The sequence below is a fragment of the Rhamphochromis sp. 'chilingali' genome (genome assembly GCF_963969265.1).
Source record: "Rhamphochromis sp. 'chilingali' genome assembly, chromosome: 4".
Classification (NCBI taxonomy): Eukaryota; Metazoa; Chordata; class Actinopteri; order Cichliformes; family Cichlidae; genus Rhamphochromis; species Rhamphochromis sp. 'chilingali'.
The window spans coordinates 12,940,208-12,964,863 of record NC_137948.1 but is presented as its reverse complement, the minus strand read 5'-3'; the positions used below and the strand labels follow the sequence as shown (position 1 = coordinate 12,964,863).

General features: G+C 37.3%; 1 protein-coding gene across 3 annotated transcripts; it reads left to right on the top strand.

Moving 5' to 3' along the window:
- The first annotated feature begins 4,971 nt into the window (after positions 1 to 4,971).
- On the top strand, positions 4,972 to 23,337 carry slc24a2 (solute carrier family 24 member 2). Of its 3 annotated transcripts, none has more exons than XM_080880519.1 (10): positions 4,972 to 5,115; positions 6,117 to 7,244; positions 15,803 to 15,838; positions 16,190 to 16,301; positions 17,562 to 17,645; positions 18,487 to 18,566; positions 18,724 to 18,861; positions 19,079 to 19,168; positions 20,723 to 20,889; positions 21,002 to 23,337. In XM_080880519.1, the coding sequence occupies exons 2-10, from the start codon at positions 6,324 to 6,326 to the stop codon at positions 21,249 to 21,251; spliced, it is 1,878 nt and encodes a 625-aa protein (XP_080736645.1). In that variant the 5' UTR covers positions 4,972 to 5,115; positions 6,117 to 6,323; the 3' UTR covers positions 21,252 to 23,337. The 3 variants fall into 3 exon arrangements, with proteins under 3 accessions (XP_080736645.1, XP_080736643.1, XP_080736644.1); XM_080880517.1 differs by having other exon boundaries at positions 16,190 to 16,307; XM_080880518.1 differs by having other exon boundaries at positions 4,972 to 5,138; positions 16,190 to 16,307.
- The last annotated feature ends 1,319 nt before the right edge of the window (positions 23,338 to 24,656 follow it).

Sequence of the window (24,656 nt, the reverse complement as noted above, 5' to 3'; positions counted from 1 at the left end):
TGATTTGGGGCCACTGAACTTTTTTTTTTTACCCCCCTCATATTTTCTGACTGTGTTTGCGTTTGGCTTGGGTCAGTGTCACTGTGATACCATGAGGCAATACCTGGATCATACATAGGTTGCACAAGTTGCTCATCTTCTCCAGGATGCCGCATCAATGCGTTCCATTGCCAGAAGGTTTGCTGTGTCTCCCAGCACAGTCTCAAGGAGATACCAGGAGACAGACAGTTACTCTAGGGGAGGTGGACAGGACTGTAGAGGTCCTTAACCTGAAAGCAGGACTACTCTCTAGTACCTTAATCATTAATCATAAATCAGTGCTTCATGATCTGTGAATCACTGTGAAACATGTTTTTATGTTAATGGAGTATTTTCTGTAAATGAAAGGTTTTACATTGGGACTGTAAAAAACTAATTTCATTCTCCACTAGATGGAGATGTTTGCTCTGGATCCTCCCGTAACTCCATTCACAGCATGACTGCCATTTCAGTAAATGTGAAACATAATTATATCAGATAAGAAACTTTTGTCCTATTGAGCCCCCTGAGCCAGAGCTGAACCAACTTGCTGCTGATTTCCCTGACAATATCATAAAATATATAACGTTCTGGTTTTGTGGTGTGGGTCGGAAATTAAACTGAAGCTAATGCAAACTAATCACTACTCTGGTCTGGCCTTCTAACATCGTTCCTAGCTACTAATATCACAATCTTCATGTGTAACAGAACTTTATCAGTTTGCTGTTGAGAGGAAATACCCTGTTGACAAAATAAGATTCATCTCTAACTGCTGTCGACAGAAATACGAGGAGAAACATTTGCTCCACAATCTTAAAATAAAGTGTCAGCTGCAGAGGAAGCAGGTGCAGTCCTGTGGTAAATGTTGGTTTCGTTCCAGTAAGAACGAAGAATACAGAATTTACCCATTCTGTATGCTAAGTGATTATGCCAAATAACATGCAGTATATATTAGGGTTATATACTGCTAGGGTTATATATACTGGGTTATATTAGTTTTTTTTTTTTCAAGTAAGTCTCTAATACACTCTTATATTGTACTTGTTATTTAAATATATTTCATACTATTTCTGTTGTCGAGGTTTAATATTTTTATGCCTGTGTGCAGCGTTGCTTTAGTTGAACTTTTTCCACATCACAGTTAAATCATTTAGATACATTTGATACATTAAATAAATTTGACGTAATATTTACTTCTCTGATTGAACACTGTAGCTTAGCAGCCGCAAAGAAATGTGAGATATTTCTAGCTTTGCATTTCTCCAGAAACCGCAATCTGCATGGTTTAAATTCATTTATTTGTTATAGGGAACTAAGCTCAATAGTAACAGTTCAGCTCAAGGCTTAGTGTTATAAGCTATATGCATTATAGGGTTTACGTTACAGTGAGAAGCCTTATTCATGACAAGTACAAAGACTGTATCTGACCTGCTCAGAGGCCAGTATAAAACTCATGTGTGAACAGGGACAGTCCTGCAAACTTTACTGTGATCCTAACGATTGAAATGTTTGAACTGAGCATCATTATCTGCTCAAAACATGCATTCATGAATTTGCTATACATTAGTGTCTCTATCTGCAATCTGAAAATGTAAACTCTACAGTGGATGATCTGGTTACGCTGTTATGTGATGCGAGACATTTTGCTAGCATGGGTCTCCTTGTCCTGTCAGACAAAAGAATTACTGCAAATCAATACAAATTTATTTTAATTGGTCACTGTAACCCTTTAATTAAACATTTTTTTCCTGTTTGAATCATCAGTAGGCTGCATCATAAATATTTGGTGAATTATTATTATTGTTTTATTTCATATCTTTGGATATATATAAATATACAACATATAATATAAAATACATTTGAATTTCCTGGTCATTTTCAAATGTTGTGTTCAAACCTTTCAGTTTTTCAACAATTATTCTTATGTCAAATGATTTCTATATTTCTATTAACAGCTAAAGCTGATAAATTTGCCACTAACAGTTGAGAGAGACTAACAGCGAAAATTACATTTTCTTTTTTAAATGAGTGTTATATCTAGACGTCTTTATGACTGTAAATTGCTTTTGTGCCTGGCAGGTGTGGTGATTGAAGGGGTGAGCTTATTGAAAGGTCACTTTTTGGAGAGTAAGTGAACTCAGCTATTCATAGACTCATTATATAGATCTCACCAATTACCTGGGCCGTCCCTGTTCACAGAGAAAATGTCCCTCCCTTTCCAACTTAGCTGCTATTTCAGACAGGAGCTTTTAGCCAATAAGCTGCTGCTGATCCTAGCTTCACAGAGGAACATCCATTTTGCGTTCTTTTCATTGACCTAGGAAGGAAAGAAACCCACTTCAGCTCTTAACCTAATATAAAAAATATATATGCAGTTAATTGTGCAGCTTATTTTTCATGCAAAAGTTCTGCAGGTATATTTATGTTTGCTTAGGTTTGATCAAATTCAGTCACCCAGATGTGGCTAGACCTTTGCACGGAATCTACATCTATTTAAGGGTTATTCCCTAGCTTGTGTTATTGCTCATTGTGATTGTAATTATTTACATTTCAAATTATATACTAGGTGTACCTCGCCTACCCCAAAGGTTAGGTTAGCTCGGCTGATTATGCAACACATTTAGCCTTGCTAGGACTTTACATAGCTCTTAATCTCTCAGCTACAGATACACAGTCAGTACAGAGGTCAAACTTGTCTGCACAAAACCAAGTGTCTCTTCAGGACATGGCAATACTATGCTTTCCCATGTGGAAATATATAACCAGAGAGAATGCAAAGTTTTTATAGTTTGTAAATTCTTCCTTCCTTCCTTCCTTCCTTCCTTCCTTCCTTCCTTCCTTCCTTCCTTCCTTCCTTCCTTCCTTCCTTCCTTCCTTCCTTCCTTATGTGACATGGTCTTAGAGAGTATCCAAACCACCTGGACAAACATTAGAAATAATATCTTTCTTATCCTTTCAAGAAAATTTAACAAAAGTCTCAGTCATGATATTAAAATGTAATTAAGATTTTAAATAGTCTTGGTTTGGTGAGAAAACAAAGAAATGAAGATGCAAATTTTGCTTACAAAGGAAAATAAGCAGTCCACTCCATTAAGTATACTCCCATTTAATTGGATAAGAGCAATTGGAGGTGAGAAAGGTCCCATAGGATTTAATCCCAGCAGGGTTTGTGGTTTGTAAGGAAACTGAAACAGCATTATTCGGATTATTCTTATTCTACATGTTATTCTGAATACACGATTCAAAATGAGTATGTCTTTACCAATGTGTGAATGTGTGTGTGAATGGGTGAATGACTGAATGTAGTGTGAAGCGCTTTGGGGTCCTTAGGGACTAGAAAAGCGCTATACAAATGCAGGCCATTTACCATTTAGAAGAATTTTCTGATGAGATTTTTTATAACGAGGCTAAATCTGTATTTTTTTGGTACAATACATTTGCCTATTACATGCTTATTCTCCCTCATACATCTGTCTTAGAGACATGCTAGGTAACAGAAATGGCAGCATCATTTGATCTTGCCCTCAGGTAGCTGCTCCGGCTTAACCCTGACCTGACATTAAGACTGTTTCCTAAGAGTTGGTGTGGCATTCAAAGCCCATTACATACATTCAGTAAATAAAAGACAGCATGGTGATATCACTTCCATAACAACTTGTTATTTATGACATTAGCATAACTGATCAATCCCAACATCAAAACTACTTACCTAATATCAGATGGTTCTTGTGCTGCCAAAACAGCTCTAATGTAAATTCTTTGAGAGGTGGATCTTCCAAATGCTTGATTGGATTGGGCTCTAGGGAGTGTAGAGGTCAGGTCATCAATTTGGACTCTTTGTTATGTTCCTCAAGCAGTTCCTGAACAGCTTTTGCAGCTTTGTACTGTCCAGCAAGAATCCAAGAATTCGCCACTAAAAGGAAAATATATGTTTGTATACATCATAGCCTTTTTATTTATTTATTTATTTATTTTGAAAACCAGTCTAATATGCACACAAGATATATGCTGAAGTTTGTTACAAAAACATAAAATCTAAAGTTTGGGGGAAGAAGCACCCAAAGGCATCTTGTTTCATGAATCATTCTGATCTATTTAAACTTGGTATTTATACATCAGGTTAAATGTTTTTCTTAAATTGTTTTTGGTTTTGCTACCTACAAAGTAAATGTTAAGTTATTTAGGTTTCTTCTCTGTTAATTGAGTTTTTTGGTGTGGGAGTAGGGGAGATTAGGTAAGAAAAAGCAGAGCTGCATCATATTTCAAATATGAAATGTGAAATTTATGGTTTGTCCATCTTTGTAAGAAATCACAGTAACTTATTTTGTACTTTCAAAGTATATACATACCTCAGAATCTATTCTCTCACATGTAAATATGTTTTATGCAGCTTAATAAGGTATCTAACCCTCTAAGAAAAAAATTACTTAAATTAATAAAACTAAATGGCAAAATGACATCCTATAACTTTCATTTTTTTAAATAGTTTGGCATCCTATTTATAGGTTATAAACCTCTAACGCATACAAATATCATGCAGCATCTATTGTGAACTATGCTGCAGAGTATTGCATAACAGAGTAAGTAGGATCATTTTCAAGCGCTTTATACACAAGACTGTGATCTGATAATTTCAGCCTCATCAAGCTGTAAGCTTATTGTTCTCAATCCATTATCTGTTCACTTGTTTGTAGAGCTAGGAAGGAATTATGCAGGTGATTTGGAGAGGTGGGGCGATAGGAAGGGTGGCCAGAGGAAGCAGATACGATTGACATATATAGTGATCCTCATTTTTTAACAGTGACTTGGCGACAGAGAGGACAAGGAAGGAGGAGAAAGTAAAAGGAGGTGGCCAGTGTCAATGGGGGAGGAACACTGAAAAAGAGGGAGGAGCTCCTTCAGGACATGCTGTCCTGAAGCTTTCTGTGCTTAGAGAAGAAAATCTCACTGAGGATTTACTGTTGAGACCTGCACTGAACACCTGGGATCATTTTGTTTTAAGAGTCAATTTACAGGAATATTCACTCAGAGATTCAGGATCTGACAAGCTGTTGACTGCTGTACTTTTCTCCACTGAACTGGAGATATCCAAGAGTGGTATGAGAACCTAAAAGATGAATGTGTGTGTTTGGTGTGTAGCTGCAATTTGTCTTCACTCTAATAACCTAAAAGATTTAGTATTCATCTGACAGCAAATTGTTGCTTGTTTAAAACATTTAAATGATAGAAATGAGACTGCACAAAATTGTAAGACTTCAGAGATTATTGTTGCTTTTGTAGAATAGAATAAGTGTTTAATAACTCTAATGTGCAAAATAATCTCATCAGGTCTCATTTTTCATTCTGTTCATTTTGTTGGTGCCTACCTTTTGGTACCTGTGTGCAGGACGTGAGGCTAATCTAAGTATATCCTATGGGGGATTAAAAAGCTCTCTAATGCGATTTCACTAATGTTCTAGCTACAGTTAAAGAAAAGCTTTCACTGCATCTTCTCAGGACCAATTACAACACCAAAATTACAAAAACTACAAGTGAAAAAAAAATGTTGCTATATGTGATTTTAACTGTTATTTAAAATTAAGTTCTACCAAAATAAAATTATATATTTGAAGGTTTATGTGTTTGAATAAAATATGATTTACTCTAGATTTGAGAATAGCTATTTCTGAAGCTGCTTTTTAACAAGGGTTTTAGTTTGTGACACTGTTACAAAAACAATACTTGCAGGGATGCTTGAAAGGAAACAAGAATGCTTGAAAGACTAAAGAATCAGAAGGGAACAACTCATCAAACACTTGAGTAAAGTTAAACCAACAAAGTTTCTCTCTGAGAAATAGCAAAGAAGTAGGTGAATGGGCATACTCGAGCCAAGGAGGCCACAGTAAAGCTAATAGCAGGAGTGAAAATGTTTGTTTTTTTTAAGGAAAGAAATAAAAGGAAAAAAAGGATACTCATCAAAATTGCTGATTATTATTGTCATTGGACGGCTCGTGTGATTTCCATTTGATAGATAAATAGTTAATTATTATGCATATCTTTTTATGTCTATATTTCATTTGCACACTTGTATTATAACTTCTGTTTTCTCTGTCTTGCAGTGTGTAATATGGGGAAACCTTTAAATGGCATAGATCCTGGAATCAGACTGAAGGGCTTCCGTTGTGTTTAAACCTGGCAGCAGCATGCAAACCAATTGGTAAACCGCCGTGGCCTGTCAAACCCCCACCCTTATAGCCAATATCACCACCAACCCAGCTTTTGGGGGATTCCAGACACTTCCACTCTGACAACCTGCACCAAACAGAATGGATTTCATCCTACCCATAAGAAATCAAGACCTGATAGCATATTCCAGCTCACCACCTCGCCTGGGCCCTCAAAGTAGGAGTACCATGCACTTGTACCATGGTGTCAAGAGAAAGCTACGGCCTGGACGGATTTTGGGCTTTATCATCAGCCTGGTGGTTGTCTGCACAGTCTGTTTATGGAGTGCCTTGATGCTGGCCAAATCAGTGACCACTCAGGTAGATTCAGCTGCTGAACGCTCAGCTGAGGGAGCAATGCCCCAAAGAACTCTTCTGCAGTACCGGAACCTTTCAGCAGCACCAGAGGATACACCAGTGGCCATGAAATCCTCCAGTATAGAGATGAATCATGGGGACTACCCAACGGACTATTTCAGTGTGGAGGACAGGCGCCAGGGCTACGTAGTGCTTCATATGTTTGGCATGTTGTACATGTTCATAGCTTTAGCCATTGTCTGTGATGAGTTCTTTGTTCCTGCACTCACGGTCATCACAGAGAAGCTGGAGATCTCTGATGATGTAGCAGGAGCCACCTTTATGGCTGCAGGTGGGTCTGCCCCAGAACTCTTCACATCTGTTATAGGAGTCTTCATCTCCCACAGCAATGTGGGTATTGGTACCATTGTGGGATCGGCTGTCTTCAACATCCTATTTGTAATTGGGATGTGCGCCTTGTTCTCCAAAGAGGTGCTGAATCTCACCTGGTGGCCTCTGTTCAGAGATGTCTCATTCTATATCGTTGGCTTGCTCATGCTCATCTATTTCTTTTTGGATAATCAAATTGTGTTGGAAGAAAGTGTTAGTCTGCTGCTATTCTACACCTTCTATGTAACTTTCATGAAGTTCAATCCCAAATTCGAATTGATCATCAGAAGCATTTTGGGCAGCAACCAGGTGGACGAGCTGGAGAATGCACAGAAGGTGAGCTGACTCCACCCATCCATCCATCCATCCATCCATCCATCCATCCATCCATCCATCCATCCATCCATCCATCCATCCATCCATCCATCCATCCATCCATCCATTTATCCTCCCTACTCTTACCCAGATGTTTTCTACTCCACAACACCCTTGATCATTGTCAAGCGACAGCTTTGTATAGTCTATAAATATTCTTCCAAGGTTAAGTTCCAAAACGTAAAACATAAATAAATAAATAAGTAAATAGAAATGCCAAAAAATTTCACAAAAGATTTCATTCACACTTCAATCTACTGGGTCAAACAACCATGAAGACTTTAAATTAAAAGAGTGTATCAGGAGAATGAGTCTTACATCTCGGATACTAAAACTAGGGAGTTTCTCAGAAAGAAAAATGCCTAATTTGAAATGAAGAAACTGATTGATTGATAGATAGATTGAATGATTTACATGAAATCAATTAATCAAAAAAAACAACAACATGTATATAAAATTAACCAAGAAAAGTGCACTGTAAATAGGTAAACAAAGAAAAAGGACACTGAATCTTCTCCAGCAACACTATACCACTTGATTTGCATAGGAAAGGAGTGGTACAAAGTATAAGCTTCAAAATGGTTTATTTTGTTGTTGTTGTTGTTGTTGTTGTTGCTCTTGTCATTTTGTTGTTTAAAATTTTTCAAGTAAATTACATAACAGGGAAAACTTACATAGACTGCTGAGCCTTAGAATAATAGTATTCATGGTTTGAGAATTTGAGAGGGTGTTAAAAGAGACCTGAGTACTAAACAGACTGCATTCTATCATCCATCAAAATCTCCTTAATTTCACTTTCAAAGGATATAAACATTTGTGCACCTGTGTACTTCAGATGATGTTTGATAGACAGCCAGATTACACCATATTCATGCTGACTAAGACCAGGCTTCATCTTTAATCATTACTTTTAGTAATGGAGTTCAGACCAGAGTCCAGCAGGGCTCTTAGAACAGTAGTGATGTAACAGAGCCAGTCAATGTCCCCATTTAAACTGGATTACAAGACTTAAGATTTTTTATGTTTGAAAACTTAAGTAAGTTAAAGATTAGATTAATCTGTCATGCATTTAATTTCATTCAAATTTTGTATTTTTCATTAGGGTTTTACTGTATTCCCATCTATCGAGATCATCACAGGTATTATTGAACATTTGCCAAAGACTTGCATCAGCCAAGTTGGTGGTCCAAACTACTTAACCACAAAGTTTTGCTTGAACAGATTTAACATATACACTCACTTTACAATTTATTTCAGATAATAACAGGAAAAGGCATGTCATGCAGAAATTGCCACCAAAGTGCCACACTAAGATTTTTTTGTGATGACTTAACCATCAATTGGACTCTTTTATTGTTAATTCCTTCATGTATTCCATATAGTCTAAAATGCCAAAACTGAAGCAATGATGTGAGAAGGAAAAGTACTAGTACAAACCTCCGTGTGCATTTCTCTGCTCTGTTAAGTCCTGTCCCTCATTTAGCTCTCCCAGCTGTGTCCTCACATTAGAAAAAAAGTGGGCGGGAGCTGTTATCTATGATAGAGTAATGTTTGGCCCTGTTTTTTTTTTTTAAATTTAAGCATCAGTTTCTGTCGTTATTCACATCGTTAATCATTTAAACAAATGGAATCAGAAACAGTTGTTCAGTGACTCACCATCTATCCTATTATTGTTTGGGTACAGCTGGAGTTGAATCTGTTGCTCTGCGATTTCTTAATCATATGTGTGTAACCTCATCTGCCATCGTCCACTATCAGTCCATCAGGGTCATATTCAATCCATTGCTATACATGCTGCTTCAGTAATACTCATATTTCACATTGCATATTAGCTCTTGACCTCTGATGTGATGGTATTTGCTTTAAAGTTCCGCCCATGAAATTTTCTTGTAGGTCTAAACAAGACAAAATGTTCTCCAAATATTACTCCAAGTGGTTTTATTTCAGCATTTTTGCCATTAATGGCAAATGGCATATGAAGTATGATATAAATATATTTAAGCTTTTTCAACACAATTTCTTAAGAATTAATTTCCATTGTAGAGTTGTTATATTTTAGTTCATACTGAATTATTTAAACCTTTGATTACATACACATGTGTGCTAATCAAACTTAATATCACTGTTATTACAGAAGCTCTGTTTGACATCTGTGCCCTTCTGGGAATCAGCTGTTCCCCAAGCTGCCTCACTTGAACCAAAGAACAGCTTTCTTCTTTTGCTGTCCAGCACTGGATGTCAAGCTGTCTTGCTCTCATGTGTTGGTAGCTCCTAAATAATCCCTCAGGTTAATGCTCTCTAATCCTATTAGAGCCACTAATAATAGTCAGGTGGTACCTGGAGGAGCAGGAATCAGCAGATCTCAGAGAGAAACAATCCTGCACAGTTCATTCTCTGCCTGCAGTTATGCTCATAGTGCTGTGAAGCTTGTATTTTGTATGTACATTGGACTTTTTCAAGTTGGTTTGCTCAGTGCATGCATTTCATTTGGGTAGCAGGAGATGATGAGAAGACTTGCTGGTTTGCTTACTGATGGGACTAAAGATGCTAATTCTTTCTAATCCCCTTATCAACTGCTTACCTGCAGTGACGACAGCAAACATACATTCAAGCACACTTTCACACAGTGTCTGCAGAGCACGGAAGAAATGTTCAAATTACATTTCTCTCATTTACTACAAGGCAGCAGAGGGCAGTGTGATTAAACAGAAAAGACCTTTCCATTAGTGCATGAATAAAGAAGGAGGATATTTTGGAATTGCATTGTGTTGTCCTAGATTTTTAATACTTTTGCTGTGGTTCATAAGTACATTTTTAAATGCTTGTTACCCAGAATGCAAATTTTATTTGATTTATATATGATAGAAATTGTAGCTGATCTTTTCAGGTTTTTAGAGCGAGTCAGCGTGCATCTGTGAATATTTTATTATTTATTTATAATAATTTTTAAAGCAGTAAGGATGATATCACAGGTGAGAGTGGAAGCAAGTTCTTTAACAGCACTTTGACCTGTGAGGGTTTCTGCAAGACTTCACATGAGGGCTTGAAAATTGCTGGTCTAAAAGTGGTGATGTTGATGATTAATCCTGACTAAGTCCCACAGCTCAAATGGTCAGGAAGAGAGAGACAGAGGGGAAGAGAGAGGAAGAGAGAGAGACGTGTACTTTATGTAATTTCAACTTTATGTTTATTATGAAAACATGATCTGATTTTGCATCAGTGACATGATGGTCAGTAGAATGATGGGAAATCCATGTGTAAACGTGCTGATCTGAGGTCAGCACTTTACATCTTGGCTGTCTTCCAGTGTCTATAGTTTCCTGCTCGGAGAAGATGAGATCACCAAACTTGAACAGCAGCTTAGTACAATAAATTGTTTAGTAAATCTTTTAATAGCTATAGCTTTAATAGCTAAACAATAGCTATACCAACATAAGGAAAGCTGACCCTGAAAAGAAAAACAAGACTATATGCACTTACTAAAGTTATAGCTGTTAATCCAGAAACTGGCCTGTGCTGAGCTGGTGATTTTTTACATAGCACAGAGGAAGTGCTTAACACTAAATATCACAAAGTAAGTCATCTAAAAGAAAAATGTGTAAAACATGTTTTTCAACTAATCTCATAGCATCCCTTGGTGCAAGGAGCTCCACCTCAACTAGCTCTACCATAGCTGAGATGGAGGCGAGTGTATTATTTCCCAATAAACCCGTAAAAAATATGGAAACCAGTATGTTATTAACATCTGTTTTACATATCAACAGTCCAAAATCAAAACCTTTACACATATACACATACAGTGGGGCAAAAAAGTATTTAGTCAGCCACCGATTGTGCAAGTTCCCCCACTTAAAATGATGACAGAGGTCAGTAATTTTCACCAGAGGTACACTTCAACTGTGAGAGACAGAATGTGAAAAAAAAAATCCATGAATCCACATGGTAGGATTTGTAAAGAATTTATTCATAAATTAGGGTGGAAAATAAGTATTTGGTCACCTCAAACAAGGAAAATCTCTGGCTCTCACAGACCTGTAACGTCTTCTGTAAGAAGCTTTTCTGTCCCCCACTCGTTACCTGTATGAATGGCACCTGTTTGAACCCATCATCTGTATAAAAGACACCTGTCCACAGCCTCAAACAGTCAGACTCCAAACTCCGCCATGGCCAAGACCAAAGAGCTTTCGAAGGACACCAGGAAAAGTATTGTAGACCTGCACCAGACTGGGAAGAGTGAATCTACAATAGGCAAGCAGCTTGGTGTGAAAAAATCAACTGTGGGAGCAATCATCAGAAAATGGAAGACATACAAGACCACTGATAATCTCCCTCGATCTGGGGCTCCACGCAAGATCTCATCCCGTGGGGTCAAAATGATCATGAGAACGGTGAGCAAAGATCCCAGAACCACACGGGGGGACCTGGTGAATGACCTGCAGAGAGCTGGGACCAAAGTAACAAAGGTCACCATCAGTAACACACTACAACGGCAGGGAATCAAATCCCGCAGTGCCAGACGTGTTCCGCTGCTGAAGCCAGTGCATGTCCAGGCCCGTCTGAAGTTTGCCAGAGAGCACATGGATGATACAGCAGAGGATTGGGAGAATGTCATGTGGTCAGATGAAACCAAAGTAGAACTTTTTGGTATAAACTCAACTCGTCATGTTTGGAGGAAGAAGAATACTGAGTTGCATCCCAAGAACACCATACCTACTGTGAAGCATGGGGGTGGAAACATCATGCTATGGGGCTGTTTTTCTGCCAAGGGGACAGGACGACTGATCCGTGTTAAGGACAGAATGAATGGGGCCATGTATCGTGAGATTTTGAGCCAAAACCTCCTTCCATCAGTGAGAACTTTGAAGATGAAACGAGGCTGGGTCTTCCAACATGACAATGATCCAAAACACACCGCCCGGGCAACAAAGGAGCATTTGAAAGTCCTGGAGTGGCCTAGCCAGTCTCCAGACCTCAACCCCATAGAAAATCTGTGGCGGGAGTTGAAAGTCCGTGTTGCTCGGCGACAGCCCCAAAACATCACTGCTCTCGAGAAGATCTGCATGGAGGAATGGGCCAAAATACCAGCTACTGTGTGTGCAAACCTGGTAAAGACCTATAGTAAACGTTTGACCTCTGTTATTGCCAACAAAGGTTATGTTACAAAGTATTGAGTTGTATTTTTGTTATTGACCAAATACTTATTTTCCACCCTGATTTACGAATAAATTCTTTACAAATCCTACCATGTGGATTCATGGATTTTTTTTTTCACATTCTGTCTCTCACAGTTGAAGTGTACCTCTGGTGCAAATTACTGACCTCTGTCATCATTTTAGGTGGGGGAACTTGCACAATCGGTGGCTGACTAAATACTTTTTTGCCCCACTGTATATTTGTACTCTCTTAGGTACTCTCTTTGGTTCTCTATTTTACAAATGTATTATTAGAAATACCAAAACAAAAATTACTGTCATTCATAAAATTTTATTTAACACTCTGTAGTCACAGGAAATGTCACTACTGAAAATCACATCTTGGAAAATACAGGTTAGTTATACATTTTTGAGTCTGCTGGCATTAAATTTTAAAAAGCTGTGGTGGATGGTTGTCGTGCAGGGCAGGTTTACGTGTAAACAACTTGCAGAAGAATTTCATGTAATATTATCACAATGTTTATAGAAATTGTGGGCAAGATATTTTTAGAAATCTCAAAATACAGCATGTGGGCTGAAACTGTGCTGCAAAGAGAAAAAATTACTCCATTATTTACAATTTTATTAAATGTAGATTACTAACACAATAGGGATTTTGTTATTATGACACATAATAAGAGCTTGGTAAAAAAGTAATATGTTATGTAAAATGCAAAAAAACACCCAAACTTTATAAATGATAGTTACTTGTCAGATTGCAGTATCTAATTAACAACTTCAATCAGAAAATAAATTGAAATAAAAAAAAAAAATGCTTCTTTCAAAGAGGAATTACCAAAGAACAGCTTCAGGCTCAACAGATTCTACAGCAGGCTGCAAGTGTCTTCTGTCATGCAGCCACTCTTATGAGCCATGTGAGCATTAGCTAACATGACCTAATGCCAAGCTGGCTTCTGCTTACAGTGCTCAGAAATCACGAGGCCAAGAAAGACAGGTGACAACAAAAGGCAAGCTTCCTTAACTTTAGGTTTGGTCCTTCATTTGACCATGTTTTTCTCGCTATCATCACCATCATTATTATTACCATTATCATCATCATCATCATCATCATCATCATCATCATCATCATCCATATTATTATTTCATTTTATATATTTTTTTTTGTTACAAGGGTAAGATGAATGCTGTGAAGTATTCACATCTTCCATCTTCAACCATCAAATGGTTTTAGAAGATTGGCCAAAACTTTCTAAAATTATGTTGTTTAGCTGAGTTTAATAAGTCTAATGAGAAATATGATACAATGTTTGAACTCACAACAATATAAAAAGGAAGAAAAGGCTCTGACTGATAAGATACATAGTTTTACTAGATTTAAATTGAAAACTGATCTCTATCAAGATTAGACACAATTGTTATTACCAAACAACCAGGTGGACCAGAGCAATTTGGTAGTGATGACTTCAAAAAACAATACTTAACCACCCGTGTCTTGGTTTAGCAACCCTAGCAGCGGCAGGTGTTTTAATTAAAGGGATTATCTGCTCAATCTCTGAAGACTCAGTCATGAAAACGTGCCAGGTGTGGTATTTTGTCTGTGTTTGTATATTTCTCAGAGACCACTTTAGTGCTCGATTTTGTTCATGAGATACTTGTTGAGTATAAGATGACTTTGTGGCTCCAGAGTGTGCCGGTTTAATGGTTTAAGCTTTTGCTTGGCAAGTGAAATGTTGCTGGTTTTGTTTCATTTGGAGACATAAATTCCATTTTGGTGTTGTGGCAGGAAGGGTACCTGTTGTTAAAAACAAAACCAACCATCAAGTTAGTTAGAAAACCCTCTGTTGTTGAGTTTAGCATGTTCACTCTGTGTTTGTAAAACGCCTCATTTAGATCAAGTGGAGACCATTTAGCAATAAGATCACACCAGCAGTGACAACAATGAGGTCTTGGACCACATCCAGTATTGAAACTGTACTTTATTATGATGTCACTTGCATCATTTACCAGTACAAATACAGGCCATTTACCATCATTTACACTACTTTATGGTACCATGGCTTCCTCTTGCACAGTTGTGACCCAGTCAGGTTTCTGGACCACACTGTCATGATTATAAACAACAGACAAGCACAATCACACAACAAATAGGTAAAAGGACCAGAAAATCTATATTAATCTAATATTCGTCTAAATGGTTTTTGGGGTTTTTTTGGCTGTTGCTTTGCTAATGGAGCTTTAATTGCACTCAGGATAGTAACTATATCTTCTCATTTATCTTGTTCTTTGGTTCTTTGGAAGCTATTTTACCTTTAATAAGATTTACATCTTTGGAACAAAGTGAGTAAAAATACAGGATTATCATGTTTATACAAACCTGTCAGAAGTAATATTTTGGGAGACAACTTTGGAACAGTAAACACTGAGAATTTATATTATTTTAATTTGCCTTTCACCTTGGAAATGGTGCAAAAAATCTTCTATAGCCTTTAATATGAATCCAATTTGTGATTTTTTCCCCCCTCCAAAGCCAAATGGTTTTGTAGTTTGTAGTTATGCTGCTCATGGTTTGTCCTTTTAGTCTGTGTGCATGTTTTCTTTTCTTTGTTTTATCCTTGCTAGTTTTTCTGGAGTAAAATCCAGCTTTTTTGTTTTCTTTCACCACGGCGTGTATACCTCAGTGGCACAGTGTGAGTTAGGACTGAGGGAGCTTTGACATGTATGTATGTATGTAGCTATAAAGTGACATGGCTGGGATTGAGATTAGTGTGAGATCCTCCTGTGTGTGTAGTCTTCGTGTTGGAAAGATACCTAAAACGTGCAATGGTTTGCTTTCATGAGGAAGTTTAAATAAATACTGGACATGAACAACGTGATGTAATCTCCACTGAAGTTATACATCTAATTTCCCTCGGGATGAATAAAGTATTCTGATTCTGATTCTGATTCTAAAATAGCTGGGATACTGAAAAAGAAGGTGATGATAAATCTTGAGTAAATATTTTTTAATCTTTTCATTTTTGCATAATTACTTGATTAATGGTGTCTTTACCCTCCCTGCTGTTAGAAATAATTTACATATACTTGATCTAAAAATGCCTTCCAAAGTGCTTTGTGAATAACTCAAGCTGAGGTCCTATTCTTTCCCTATTCCATCACCATTTCCATGTTTATTTTAATTAATATTTGTTTAAATGCAATCCAATCCAGTGCCACAAATACAAAAAGTGTTGGTGGCATTTTATTAAATATACTGAATATACTGACTACATATTTAATATGTTTATTATATTCTCCATTACAGTAATCTATTATTATGTCTATTATTATATTTTTATTATATTATTGTTTCTGTGTTCTTTCCTAAAGGTAAATGCCCCAAGTGATGACGAGAACAAGCTTACGGTAAGTTTATTTGTACTGTTTTATAAGCATAACATAGTATACCGCTTCTATATTTCACTATATTTCAAATCTTTCAAAAATGTTTATTTAAAAATGTGTTTCTTGTGCTTTCATTTAATTTTTAAATAGTAGCTTAACGTCTTATTATCTTTCTTTTCCCCTTTGGAACATTGCAAATTTAATTGTATTTATTTAAAGAACTGAAGCTGTGACCGGCTCCACCTGACAATGGTTTAAGACTATAATAAGCCCATGAGTGGACACAGAGAGAAATAATGATGCGTAAAATAAGTGTGCATTTACATTTGAATCCATAAAAACATTTGGTATTTGTGCTTTTATGTTTTACAGGCTAAACCCAGGCTGCAGAGGGAAGGCAGCTGTGCTTCTCTACACAACTCGCTGATGAGAAACAGCATCTTCCAGCTCATGATACACACACTGGATCCCCTCAGTAATGAGGGTATGAGTGAGCATGCGCAGATACAAATCACGTACACTCTCACAAACATTATAATCTTCCCAAATTCGAAATGTTTCAAATAAACACAGAATGTGACACATACAATGTGCTGACATAAAGATTACATTCCCTCACCACAACAAATTCAAATGTGACTTTTCTTGAGATTAAATAAAAGTTAATAACTTCAGGTTTCCAAGAAACAGATTAAGCCTAGCCCAAGATCAAAAGGATATCCTATGAAAGGTTTATATCTAGGATTAGGCTTAAGAGCATAGACAGTTAAGAGAGTTGCAGAATGGCTGCAATCACAGCATTGCAATAAAGATGCACCCTTAGGCCTTCTCCTTGATTCAGAGACGGTCCTTCCCTTGGCCTCCTTGACTCCCCGCTCAAACCAGCGTTCCTCCCTGTCCAGGATGTGTATGTCCTCCTTACTGAAAGAGTGTCCACTGGCCTGTATGTGTAAATAGACTGAGGAGTCCTGACCTGACGAGGTGGCTCTTCTGTGTTGTGCCATCGGCTGAAACAGAGGTTGTTTGATTTCCCTGATGTATAAATCATGGGAATCCTCCTGGCATTATACTATAGTATAATACCAAGGGACCAGATCCTTGGGGAACACCAATTTTTGGTGCAGCCTGTTTTGGGGTTTAAAAACAACAGAGGCGCTGTGTTTAGAAAAATGTGTCTCAGCTGTTCCAATACTAACCCTAGCCCTTTTTTCCACTTCTTCCATGTACAAGTTGGCCACAGTGGGTGTAAAAGGGTAACCCATGGCATGCCCATATTTCTGCCTGTAGTAATGACCCTTGTATGTGAAATATGTGTAATGAAGACACAGTTCCAAGAACAAACACACTGTTTCTGCTGAGAGTGGTCCTGATGCTGAGGTTAGGGCCATCCTGAAATCTCTTACGAACTACAAACAACACAAGTTAAGAGAGATGTAACATCATACGAGACCATTGTTTCATCTGCCTCCATGATGACACCATAGCCACTGATCAATGGTCATGACAATTTACATTGTTCATTCAGTGGGCTAGTTTCAGTCATTGTGCAAATGTACTGTTTATAGGGTTGGGAAACCTACAGTCAGCTGAGACTAAAGGAGTCACTTGGATGAGTGACGAAACGCCTCCCCCACTGAAAACGCTACGTCCAAATGAACAGAATCAACTTTTTGGGATTTCCATAACTGGATGATTGAGCTTGCATTAAGACATGTTGCATTAAGGACTGTTTCTTTTGTTTTAGGACATTTTAGAGAGAAGGCTTCAATCCTTCACAAAATGGCCAAGAAGAAGTGTAAAGAAGACGGTGCCACTGCCAACGGAGTAGGTGTGTACCAGTGAATACTGAAACGCCAATGTACTTTTGGTCAACCACCAATCGATAAAGTGACAAATCAGTTGTGCAATTATTTATCAGTTTATAGATGAATGATTGAAACGGCACACAAATTTATCAGTATGTTAATTTAAAAAATAGTGGAATAGATCATGGGCAGGCTACACAAGAAAGAATTGTTCAGGCAATAAAGCTTTGAAAAGGAAAACTAAATGCTACCTTTTCATTTCACGAGAAGACTGAATCTTTATTTTTTTTAATGTTTTCCCTCATTAATGTAAGTAACGTGACTGTCCCTTGCGTCACTGATGTTAAAGAAACAGTTAAAATGACAAAAGTTTTATATTTTTATAGACAGTGATTGCATTAATACATTTATGGGTCAGGCTGTAATTTAGAGGGTTTTTTTTCTGGTTGTGGATTAATCTCTGATTTATTTCATTTAATACATTTTAGTTGAACAGCTGATCTGTTATCATCCAAGAAGTTTTACACAAAGATGCACAAACTGCTTTATACTTGTAAAAAAAAAGTAAACAAAGAGATTATCTTTTCTTTTTCTCAGTAGAGGAGATTAAACATGATCTTTGATTATTTTATTTCTAATTTGTTATTTTATATTAACTAACTATATTATAATTACTATTGATAAATTATTGCCATGATATTATTGCTCTTTTTTTATTGTCAGTATTGTCCCTCTATCTTTCTTGTTTCTTTCTTCTTCTTTTTTGTTTCAACACACCCTTTATTGCTTGTTTTAAGCACAGTTTTTAACTGTGCTATATAAATAAAATGCACTTACTTTTTTTTACTTACTTTCTACCTCCAGCTGATAAAAAGATCACAAAAAGTACAAATGTTGCAGTGGAAGTTACACCACCAATGAATGGTGCTGCAGGAGGAGATGAGGTATGGAAGCATCACTCCTTTTCAAAAGCAAAATGTTTGACCTATAAACAATCAGGAAATTTAATTTAGTTATGTTTACCCAAAGAAATATGTCCAAATATATTTATGTACAACATAGGCACAATATTACAATGTAAGATCATGACCTAATCCTCAGGGTGGTGAGGAAGATGAAGATGAAGACAAGCCTTTGAGCCTGGCATGGCCTGACACTCCCAGGAAACAAATCACCTACCTCTTGATCCTGCCAATCATCTTCCCTCTCTGGCTCACGCTGCCTGATGTCAGGAGAGAGGTAGATATACACATAACCAAATATGAAAATATAAACTGAAACCCTATTTGAAAATAGAGTAGAGCTCCACAGCTCTACTGAGTAACACACACAGCTTTAGTTTAGGGGTATAGGGCTGTGCTTTGAATGCTCTCTACTGCTTGATTTTACATGTTAAGTTAGATGAAAAAGAAGTGATAGACTAAGAAGCTACATTGCTTTATTTTATGTTTTTTAGACCTCAGCAAGGTTCTTCCCGGTCACTTTCCTCGGCTCCATCCTTTGGATTGCGTTCTTTTCCTACCTGATGGTGTGGTGGGCTCATCAGGTATTTCCCACACAACGCACTCACAAACAAATATTAGAGTATGATTGTTTGCAGCATACAACAGCCTTGTTGTCTATACACACTATATCTGAGGCCTTTCTCGTCAGAGCGCAGCTGTCAGGGTGTTAAATGTGTGACCGTGGGAACTAATCCTGGCTAATCTGTCTTGAGCCACAGTCAGATCAACCTGTAGCACTCTATTTTAAGAGCACAAGTGCAGCGACAGGACAAAAGCACAAGGTTACTGACAAAGTGCACCTGCTAATTTAGCTTCTACAGGTGCAGCACGCCACGTGAAAAAGCATTGCCAAAAGTGCAATAAGAATTGGTCATTACGCTCTCACCTGTGAGTGGCAATGCGTAAATAAGTACATTTTCAGATATTGAAAGCCTCATGTCATTTTTAGTTTTTAAAGCAGCATCCATGGACTGATTCCCTTTATCTTCTAAAATACATGAAATATAATTGTTCTCTTAGGTTTGTTTTAATGAAAATATTATAATATTTTTTTGAAATAGGATTAGATTATATTTAAATATTATTATTTTTTTGTATAGCAGATTTAACTCAATGCATGCAGATGAATGTGTGTTATCCAGAAATATTTATTAATGAAAAAAAAAGAGGTTGGATGTTCTACCTGTGTCTGTGTGAGTGTTCCCCAGGTTTTTCCCAGAGTCCAAGACATGTATGTTAGGCTAGTTAGTTATTCTGTCTTGGCCGTAGTTGTGAATGTGAGTGTGACTGATGCTGTCTTTTATGTTAGCTCTGGAACAGACTGGTGGTCCAGGGCCACGTATCTTGCCCTGTGACAACTGGGATAGGCCCCAGCACCAGTCCAACCCTGTACTGGATAACCAGAAACTAATGGATGGATGAAAGTCAACCCATAAAAAATAAACTGATTAATACAAAGAAATAAGAGAATATATCACTCTTTCAGCCAGGGACTCTTTTCTTTATAGACTTCATGTCTATATGTATTAATTTTAGAAGTGTTATTAGGTTGAAGAAAGTAATGTTTTGTGCATCATTTTCAGTAATATGCAAGCCTGAATGCATGAAACTGCACACAGCTAGAACTGGACATGTCTAATCAGCTACATTTATCATCTGAAACTTAAAATGTTTCTTCTTGGTGATTTTTCCTGATACAGAAGATATTTCTCAATTTCTGAAATTCTGTGTGAGGAACACGAGCAGCTGATACAGTGTGCAACACACACACACACACACACACACACACACACACACACACACACACACACACACACACACACACACACACACACACACACACACAGAGAGAGAGAGAGAGACTTACAAACTCTGCCCTTAGTGACACTTGTTGACTAAACTAAATGTAACGTCACGTCACAATTACTGTGAAGTGTAGGGGCCCTGTCTTTCACTTTCATGCATACGTCTGAATGACAGAGTTATCATAACTTTAACCTATGTTTTCCTTGACAGGATGCTGTCACATTAGTAGATTTAGGTTTTGTGTGGCTGAAAAGAACTGAAGATTTGAGTTGGAATATTATTAATTTTAGGTTGGAGAAACTTTCTGGATCACAGAAGAAATCATGGGTTTGACAATATTAGCAGCTGGCACTTCAATTCCTGACTTGATCACCAGTGTGATTGTAGCTCGAAAGGGCCTCGGTGACATGGCTGTGTCCAGCTCAGTGGGCTCCAACATCTTTGACATCACTGTGGGGTGAGTCTGCCAATAAACAAGAACACACAAGCCATTCATTTTTAAATAAGAATGTGCCAAGAAAACCCAATTCTTCTCTGTTGTCTTTTCTATGCCTCTGTCCTCCCTCCAGTCTGCCATTCCCCTGGCTCATTTTCAACATTATCAATGACTTGAAGCCAGTGGAGGTGAGCAGCAATGGCCTGTTCTGCGCCATCGTCCTTCTCTTCCTCATGCTGCTGTTTGTCATCATGTCCATTGCCGCTTGCAAGTGGAGAATGAGCAAGAGTCTGGGCTTTCTTATGTTTTTGCTGTACTTTGTTTTCCTTGTTGTCAGTGTCATGCTGGAGGACAGAATTATTGTCTGCCCCATTACAGTCTGAGGGAGGGACTCTGGTTAACTGCTGGTCAAACAGCAGAAATTAAGCATAACAGCACATATTGACCATTACATAAAACAAACATATACACACTGTCACTTAATATGCACAGTAGAGGTCTGCATAGCCACTGTCCACACACAGACATACAAGTTTGCACCCACACACACACACACACGCACACACACACACACACACACGGTTGTTGATGTCAGCTAGGCAGAAGCCGTGACATAAATCAATCTTGCAAATTCAGGCTGGTGCATCACAGGTGTTTATCCGTAGAAAACAGACCTGTGCTTCTTTTATGGATTTCATGCCATCGAATAAGAAGAATTCTCTTTCTCCGACGTGACTGCAAGCAGTTTCCTGTGTTGGCTGAAACATGCTGAAAATAATTGATGGTCAGTGAAAGAAAAGCCAGATTGAAATGTCAGCTGGAGATCTCAGATCTCAGCTGATTTTGGTTTGTTGATGAAGATGTCTCAAACCAAGTATGAGACATCATTACTCTTACAAGCAGATATTTAGTATATAAGATCATTATGAGGGCGATGTCCAATACTCCACGTACTTTGCTACATCAGAGAAATGTTATGTGTTTTTAAATACATTTTGACATTTGGGGTCATATTTGGCAGAATCCACTGAAATCTATTGTAGCACATATCAAATACTAAATAGTTGCTGCACATGGATAAAACTGGCTAAGGTTGTCAGTACTGCCTAAATATGTATATCCCAACTATCTATAACGAGCTTGTGAACATGACTTCTTCGGTTCTGGCTGCCTTTACATTGCATGACTTTAGTGAAGGGTTGATTCCCAGAGATGCAGTTTGGACAACGAGTGCTGGACTAAAGATTAACAGAGGTTGTTTTATTTTACTTGTTAAACTTCAAGGTTATTTTTCAACTTATATGTTCCTGAAAAAAGAGTGTTCAATATAAGCGATATCACTGCTTTTCATCTGTATTATTTTGATGTAAAACAACTAATGTACTGTAAAAGATAACACGGATTTGTGTTATTTCTGTTAGACTTACAGGCTGTAAGCCATTGTTCAGTTAGTGACATAACGCTGAGTAAAAAGCAGGGAATTTTACATCCCTAGTAGTAGTAAGAAAACACAGTACAATGTTTCCATTCAAATGTATGCAAATGTTAAAATTTTTTCTTCGGGATTGAATGGAAATGTTTAAGGAGGTTGTAATTTTAAATACTTACAGAAAAATACAATAAAGAAATGTTAAACTGAAGAAAGGCTTTTACTTCTTTGGCATTTTCTCTGATGGTGCGAAATTTTTACTCTATTGTTGTTGTTTCATGAGCAAAATCCAACTACTGTGGCCCATTTAGTAACATGGGGCCTTGCTAAAAAGGCAAGTTAGTATCCATATTGTTCATCTTGAGCATTTTGCACCACCTGTTGCTACCAACCGCCTGTCCTCATATACAGCATAGACCACAGATGGCTTAAAATCTCTTCTAACCTGCCCCAAAATACTCAAAATAAATAAATGACACAAAAAAAAGTTCTAAAGGAAAAAAATTTTTCCCCTCGGTTCTCAGGAGAATTTGAAGCAGACTTTAATCTGGGCAATAATTTATAATTCTTGAAGAAATGAAAAATAGTTTATCTGAATTTCAGGAGCATGTCCACACCGCAAACAATGCCCTTTCGGTCATACACCTATAAATGCCTACACATATATTTCTGCATTCCCTTCCATTTTTCTCTAGTCAGCCTCTGCTGATTCTTCCCCAAACCCAAACGTTGTCTCTGGCCTACCTTGTTGCTTCATTTGAATAAACCTTTGTCATTTGGGTTGGGGTCCTTGCTAGTTAAATGAGCTGTAGACCATTATCACCTCCCTCTGCTGTTAATTCTTGGAAGTGCAAACATTAGCCTTTAAAACAAGTAAAAAAATAAATAAATAATGGAAACAATATATCACATCTTTGTGTTCTCAGACTCCAGCTCAGATTTAGCCAGCCTATGCAGTATCACTACTACATTTTTCGTGCTTTGATGGATCATAAGAATGTGAGGAATGTATGTGAATGAGTGCATTTAGAAAGATTCGTTCCGACCAGTTTCAACAACAATGTTATAATGTTCTACTTGAAACATGTATTATACTGTAAAAACATGTATAATTTATCTCTGTATAAAATGTTATATGGTCAAATAAAAAAAAATTAAAAAAATCAATGTCGGTGAACTTTTTTAGTTAATATTAAGAAATAGATGCTCCCGACAGCCTTGTCAGCCTAATTTAACTGCAGTATATTTGCAATTTGTGAATGAAAATCATATGAATTACTCTGCAGATCTTGGAATACTTTGCCTGCTAGATTCTTAACAAAATGTGACATTGACATATTTAAATCACGTAAATAGGGAGGTCAGTTTACCACTCAACCTTCCTCATAACACAGATTAGCAGTGTCATCCATTCAGGATGTAGTTTGCTTTACATAGACACAAGCCTCTTACAAAAGCAGGCATGGCCCGCTGCAAAGACCAGTGAGATGCAACCAAGATTAAATGGACAGCTGAGGACAACGGTAAAGGTTGTTCTTGGGGGATATCTGAGGACATTTCCTCACTACCTATAAATTTAGGTTGTGAGTAACTCAAGTACCTGTCTGCCAGTTAACAAGCTACAAAATCACCCCAGCCAAATTCCCATATATGTATCAAGTGTCTTTGTCAGTAACTGAGTAAATGTGTGTGCTATTGATTCCTATAAAAGAATGATCATTTTTGGGGTGGAACTGTTTTAGGATTACAGAAGTTGTATACAGATATAAGTATGATGACATTTAAAATGTGCTTGTTAGGGAGTAACTGAATAACTGAACTGAATATAACTAATGTTGAGTGTGGACACACACAAGCTAATGAGTTTTGCCCTGTAAAGGTTCAAGGGCATTAGGTCAGTGAAAGTCGTAATGAGTGGCATTCTGGTGCAGCGATAATAAGTTTACATTCTCACAAAACCAGGATTAAGAAAGATTTATAATTTGAAATACTATATTTAGAAGCCATTAAGGGTGCAAGTGTTTTACTTTTGTGCAGGTTCCTTTTCATATTGGAGATCGTTTAAAAAGAAAGAAAGAAAGAAAGAAAAAAGAAAGCAAGATTATTTAGGAAAAAGAGTTTTGAATGGTGTGAGATATCATATTAGCCATAATTCCTCTGACTAATACTTCTGGAAATTACAAATAATTAAAAAAAATTACATTCACATTTCCATGACGCTTTCCAGTCAAAATGCTTTACTCTTACATTAGTATGACAGGACTGGTTATAACTGTTGGATAAATTAATAATAAATTAATAATAACTCAGCAGAAGCACAAGCTGATTGTCTCCAGGCCATGCTACGCTGATGCTGTAA